The sequence below is a fragment of the Chelonoidis abingdonii genome, chromosome 2, assembly GCF_003597395.2.
Source record: "Chelonoidis abingdonii isolate Lonesome George chromosome 2, CheloAbing_2.0, whole genome shotgun sequence".
Classification (NCBI taxonomy): Eukaryota; Metazoa; Chordata; order Testudines; family Testudinidae; genus Chelonoidis; species Chelonoidis abingdonii.
In genome coordinates this window covers 151,647,141-151,653,922 of record NC_133770.1, presented here as the reverse complement: position 1 = coordinate 151,653,922, position 6,782 = coordinate 151,647,141, and the positions used below count along the sequence as shown (strand labels likewise).

At 49.5% G+C, this 6,782-nt stretch overlaps 1 protein-coding gene across 2 annotated transcripts in view; it reads right to left on the bottom strand.

Moving 5' to 3' along the window:
* The window catches only part of LMAN2L (lectin, mannose binding 2 like), a 17,727-nt gene extending 11,154 nt beyond the window's left edge, over nt 1-6,573 (bottom strand). The window contains exons 1-4 of one of the 2 annotated variants that reach the window (XM_032790312.2): nt 6,424-6,573; nt 5,612-5,730; nt 2,007-2,124; nt 764-846 (exon numbers count right to left, since the gene is read on the bottom strand). In XM_032790312.2, coding sequence (XP_032646203.1) covers nt 764-846; nt 2,007-2,124; nt 5,612-5,730; nt 6,424-6,553 — 450 coding nt within the window. In that variant the 5' untranslated portion in view covers nt 6,554-6,573. The remainder of the gene's footprint in view (nt 1-763; nt 847-2,006; nt 2,125-5,611; nt 5,731-6,423) is intronic. The other variant, XM_032790311.2, reaches the window with a different exon arrangement.
* Between the last annotated feature and the right edge of the window lie 209 nt (nt 6,574-6,782).

The window sequence follows — 6,782 nt, the reverse complement described above, 5'->3', positions numbered from 1 at the left end:
GGAGAGATTGGAGAGAAACCTGGTTGCACGTCTGGTCACTCTCAGAACCCAGAGAGAACAACCCAAATTCTAACAGCACACACAGAAACTTCCCTCCCTCAAGATTTGAAAGTGTCCTGTCCCCTGATTGGTCCTCTGGTCAGGTGACAGCCAGGCTTACTGAACTTGTTAACCCTTTACAGTCAAAAGAGATATAAAATACTTCTGTTCATTAACTCCTACTATCTGTTTATGACAAAGACAATGCCCACCACCATCAGGACTTGCCCTGCAGAGCAGCGATACTTCATACAGGGAGTCGGCAGTGAGGAGAAGCTAACCAGGAACGCTCAGTCCTTGTGAGTGCTCCTCTACATCAGATGCCATGACACACAAAAGGGCTGCAGAGGGAAGCTGCCTGGTCTGGCCTGCAGCCCCCTCCATGTATGAAGAGCTACTTGCCTGCTGCTAGCCCCCTGGAGAGAGACAACAAGGAAGATAGCAAGCTCAAAACCAGAAGCGAAGAGAGCCAGGAAGGGGAAAGAGAGCAGCGTCAATAGCAAGTGACCAAAAGCTGCAGCCATGAGGAGCCGAATGCTCGTTTAGACAGGTCTGTGATTGGCATTTCTCTAACATACAGCTGCACTGGAGCTAGAAATATGGCCAAAGCCTTTTGAACAAGTTAATACGCCAACTCCACCCTCAAGCTCTGGCTGCATCGCCACGTAATACAACTTAACATCCATCTCCCACTTCCCTTCGAACTGCCAAAAGGCCATCTTACCTCCTGCTGCTTCTCCTCATTGGGGTAGGTGTCTACAAACACCCCCAGCCCCAGAAAGTGATCCTTGCTCCCAAACACGGGCCCTAGAACAGATGGCAGATTGTGAACAATGGGCAACACAGCCTGTGTGCTATCGCAGTCTAGTAGAGACAGTGGAGTGAGTGCTTTCCACCCCGTGTGCGGGTAGATTTACTCCCCAAGCCATCGATAGGCCCCACCTTGGAGCAGAACCACAAGAGTAGCTTGAAGAGGCTGCAGTAATATTTGGTAGGATCAGACAGACATTTACCTCCTTGTAGCCAACGAGAACCAGTGGAGCAGCCTCCATCTTCATGGAGATGCCCATTTGAAGGAGTTTTCCCCTAAGGATTTATGCCAGAGATGCCTCCAAAGGTAGCTTTGTCTTGGAGACAGTAGCAGCTCATAAGGAATGTTAGCAAGTGGCAGCAGATGAATCACCCTTTACCTTCTCCCTTCCCCACAGGGGATTCATTCCTTGGTCTGTGCTTAGGGGGCCTGAACCCCCATCCACATAGCACCATTCAGCACTTACAGAACAGCAGAGCCCAGCACCCATGTTACAGGTCCAACACCTCGCAGTCCCAAATTCAATCCCTGGGTCTGCCACTCCCCCTCTGTACCTCTCTTCCCCCATCTGTCAAATGCAGACAGCAATACTCTCACCTGATGAATCACTTTGCAGTCTACATAGGAGTGCTAGATATCAGAGCTCTTTACAAACAATAACTCATGAGGTAGGCAGGCACCCTTGTTTGACAGATGGGGGAACGGGAGCAGAGTTTCAGAAGATAGGTGTTCCAGGCCCGTGCTCAGCCCACACAAGTCTGATTTCCTGAGCTTTGGAGCCACTGCACCCTCTAGTCCTGCAGTAGGAATGGGGCTTGCTTTGCACCTCTGAAAATCAGAGCAAGCAGTTTGCTACTGCACAGCTGAATTCATAGCCAAGTTGGACTCCTCCAAGCCCCCATCAATGGTCACCCCAAGCTTTTGCAGAGCAATGTCAGTACTAGCTACAGTGGGTTCACAGTCGCTCCTGGCTTCCTCCTTGTCGGTCCCTGCAAAAAGGAGCAGGATGGCAGCAACTACAGATGCACTCTACATCCACAGCCAAGGGCGACGCTCGTCTGGCCAGCGTGTCTCCACTGGGGCAGAAGGCGGCCAGCAGCAGAGGCTCTGTGCAGCACTTCCCCTTGCAGACAATGCCTCCGTGAGAGCATTTTACCTGGCTGCATGCGATCCTTGGTGTACCAGATGGCAAAGCCATCCCCATTCAGGTTCTTCTTGCCTTGTCCGTGGATTTTAAAATGGACCTGCATCTCCCAGTCTCTCAGGTAACAAGGCTGCAAAAGAGAAAGGGGGAGAGTGCATGCAGCAGTCAGGGGGACTTTTGATAACAGACTACCACCCCTTGCAATTCACAGCCCTTCCGGCTATTGGCTTGCAGGCAGATAACGTTAATAATGGACACCATTTCCGCTGGTATCTATTCTGTCTGGATGGGGAGGGACAGCTGCAATTGGCTGCAGTGTCCCCAGCCAGACAGTACAGCTGCTTTTCTGCAGCCAGCAAGCCGTGGCACCAACACACCCACCACCTCATGGAAAAGTGCTGGCCTGCCTTAGCACAAATACATCTGCTAAATGGAACATGTGGCAGAGATTTCTTCATCCTTTATTTCCCTTGCTAATAGGCTGCACTGCCTTACTTTGCGTATTTCAGCAAGAGTAATTAATCACAGGGGGCACTGTTAAGATTAGGGAACCATGGATATAAAACCAAAGAGCTTGATTCTGATCTTGCACTGTCCTAAGCCAGGAGTAACCAGTGAAATCAGGAAGAGAGATCAGAATTGGGTCCGGAGGGGCTTGAATTTCATCACTATAGATGAACAAGCTACACCCCCTTATGAACATTAGATGAAGCACAGAACCAATCGGGGCAAAGAATGTAAATAGTTTTATAACAGAGTCATCCAGACTGGATACGAGTTAGTGGCTAGACAGGTATTTCGACTCCCGGACTCACACCATATAAGCAGTCAAAAGCCCACTTCAAAGTCACATCTGTACAATATTATCAATGCCACAAGACAATAGGTTTTAAGAATCTAGTGCATTTTTCACTATATAAGCAGTTCAGTGTCCTGTATTTCATTCAGCTTCAGCAACAAAACTATACTTGTCAGGTTAATTTTGAGCTGATGTGAACCACAACCACTTCAGGGGAACTACCAATCCAAAACATACACACACACACAGTGACATTTTTTTTTAAAAATGAAAAACATTTTACGACTTCTCAAAAAGCTACATTTGGGTCCTTGACTACAGCCCTTTTTAAGCACGTTATTTGTACTGAATTTCCATATAAAAGAACAGAAAGATCCACAGTCAGAAACATCTTGCAGTAGTGCCCATAGCTGAGGATTGATTGCCAAATGCAGCAGCATCAAGCCCACCCTGTACCAGAGGTAGGTGGCAACTCACTGTGGAAGGTAGACTCACGATAGACAATTAGAACAGGTTCAGGTCAGAGACACGCACTTACATCATACAGACAATTGTACAGAGATGAAGGCCTCCAAGCTCCATGGAGACAATTTACACAGCTCTTTAATATAAAGAGGCAGCTGTCCAACCCGCTCTGAAGGCTTGGAGATGTCTGACTTAAAACGGTCTCATTCCATGGACTAAAAGGACGTGGCTATTAACTGACAGGACTCTGCCCTCCTGTGCAGAATATCCCTGACACAGTGAGCTGCAAGAAGAGTACTGACCTGGAAAGGCTTGGTACAGCTACAGTGCCTTTGATCTTGGAACAAGCTACCTTTCTCCAACACACGGTCAACTAGTCTGAGACTCAAATGGCCAGGCAGAATCAGACAGGTACTTGTGTGGAGAGAGCAGAAGTCATAGTAGTTCTACAGGAAACTTTCTAGGGAACCACAGTGATGCGCTTTCATGTACTATCTACCCCACAGTAAATTCCATCCCAAACTGTCATGTCTTTGAGTGGCTCCTACTGTATATCCCGTTATAGGACTTAGACAAGGCAATTCATTGCCTGCGCAAAATGCAGACAAAAACTGCAACATTAAAAACAACTGCATAGCCAGGCATTATAAGGTGTGATCTGTAGTCCATGACCCCAACCTGAGCCAGCAGACACAGGTGTGACGGAGGTGTGACCACTCTGGCCTTTCCATACTACTAAATGGGAGGGGGCTTCCTGCTAGACCTGTGAGAGACGGGAGAGGGTCTTAATCTGGAAGAGATTGGGAATCACTGCTCCAGTTACTCTGCCAAACAAACACACACTTATAAGCTATGTCACAATCCTGCACCATGTGAATATAGACACAACAAGATGATGGGCGCCACGGAAGACCCTAAAAGAAAGCCTCTAACAGCAAGCCCTTCTGTGTCCACATCACATCTAGAAGACCACACTTCCCTTCGCCTGGCAATTGCACTCACCAAGAATAGGCATTTTTCAGCTTTGGAAAGAAGTGTGTGATTACTACTATAATCCAGAGAAACATCCCATCAAAGCTTCAGTTTTGTGTGATTGAAGCTTGGACATCGTATATAATTACTTGTTTTAAAAAGTAGCATCCACTATAGGCACTATAAACATTAAACAACTATAGTCCAGCGAAGTAAGACTATATGACTTTGTTGGAGGGCTCAAGCAGATATAAGTTGAGAAGGCCTGCACTGAACAGCACAGGAGGATATACAGATCATAAGACACTTTCTGGCTCAAATTCCAGCTTTTCACTTAATAAGCAAATTATATCGACTCCTTAGGCAAGACTTAAGTTAGCTAAACATTCGATGAGAGCTGAATTTGTGACTCAAACTGACAGCCACCAAAAAAAGGCAGAGAATCCAGCTACATGTGCTGCTGTGGCCACGTATTAAAGGTAGATGTGAGGTTAGTTGTTTTCAGATTCTGGTGGAACCTTTGCACATGGGAGCAGGAGAACGTCAAATCAAGTTTACAGGATAAACTCAATGTGCCCAATTCATACTGGTATGAGCAGGTACGAGTCCACTGACTTACCTGAGTTGCAATTACTTATACCAGGTCTGCCTTTGGTCTAGTGTTCTTGTGTGCATCTACACAGTTCACATTCCCCCAGAACAAAAAGCCTTTTTCATAAGTTACTGTATTCAGGGGATATGGATCTGCGTCTACTCAGGATCTAAAGAATGTGCCCCGTACATGGAGCATAACAGAATGGTGATCCTGAATGGGATTTCTGAGCTATAATCATAGAGGGAGTTAGGATCAAATCCTATAATAGAATTGGCAGGGCTATTGCACAGGAGCAAGCCATTTAGATGCACCGCCTTTTGGCACTTTTAGTCAAAGGAAAAGCTCAGTGGAATGGAATATTGTCACAAAGTTAATGATCTCCTGTAGCTACACCAAAAGCAGAGACACTGCCAAGACTCTGATTTAGCAACAGTCTTGTTTCAGATTAACCGTAGCTACCGTAGTTTTGCACAACCATTCCACAAATCTGTCTGGCCAGTAGTTTTCATGAGAGCAATCTGCCTGAGGCCCATCCACCCTTCATTTCGCACTTGAGCTAAGGATTCTCACCATCAGTACACCACTTCCGGTGACCTGCAGCAGCAGATTCCCATGAGAATCTTGACTCCATAAATCAAGTCATCTCAGTTACCTTCTTGTTACCCCTCACCATCTTGAATTCAGACATACTGGCTGCAACCCAAAGATAGAAATCACTTCTGCACAAGATACAAAACCCTGGCGTGCCAGCACTCCTCACAGATTGCTAGAGAACATTATTCTTACCACTCTGTTCCACACGGCCCCCTGTTTGCTCTGCATGTCTGGTGTGAGGCGGACATACTGAGTCGTGACCATGGCATTGCCCATAAGGTCCCAGAGAGAGGAGCTGGAAGATCCAACACCTGGGGGGTAGAGGGAAAATATTTGCACCACCCGTACAAGGGTACAGTGCTGTGACTTTGTCAAGAGCACTGACTGCCCTGTGCTCTCTCTCTTCTCACCCTTCCATCCATCTTCCCACCCACCTCCCTTCTCTGCGCTGTTTCCCTCCCAGACTTTCCACCTGGCTACCCTTCTCTTTCCCAGGTGCACAAAACACCACAGATATTTGCTTCCACCCACCCCACCTACATAGTTCATCCCCCAGCCCTTCTCTCTCGGGGTTCCCAACCCACTCTCATTCTGCTTCTTCCCTGCCCCCCAAATAGTGTCATACTCTAGCCACTGCCCACAGCTTCCTCTGCACCCCCACCCTGCCTTTCCCTTCCCCCAACACGAGCTGCCCACTGAACGCACTACCTCCAGTTCTTTGCCTGCCCCCTCCCTATTCCCCTTCTCACACCCTTTGACTCGTGCCACCACCCCCATCTTCCCTGCGCCAGGTACTGCCTTCGCTTATCCCACGACCCTGCTTCCCAAACATCCTAGCCCCTCGCACCCAGCTCCTCCTGCATCCCCTTCCATCACCCCCACACTCCTGCTGCCCTGGCCGCCCAGCCGAGCCCCCACACCGCAGGGGGCCCCCCAGCCTATCCTCCATCGTGGGTCCCCCACATGGGACCCCCAGCCTAGCGCCGCCCCGCGGGGCCCCTCACCCTGGTAGGGCTTGGTGAGCGAGTGCTCCCGTTTCAGGTGCTCCTCGGTCTGCTCGGCGCGCGCCCCCCGCAGCAGTAGCACGAGCAGCCCCGGGAGCCCAGCCCGCCACCACCGCGCTACCGCCGCCATCTTCCCCCGGCCGGACGGGCGGCCCTAGCGCCCGCCCCCGCGCTTCTCATTGGCTGCAGGGAGCCCCCACCCCACTCCTCCATTGGCTCTCTCCAGGCACCGCCTACTGAGGCGAATCGTGATTCTGGTTGGTTGAGGAGCACACCCGTCACTGGGCCGAACTGCGCTAGCCGCGCGAAAGGCTCTGGGAAATGTAGTGCCTTCGCCGCTTCCGGGCACGGAGCTGCTT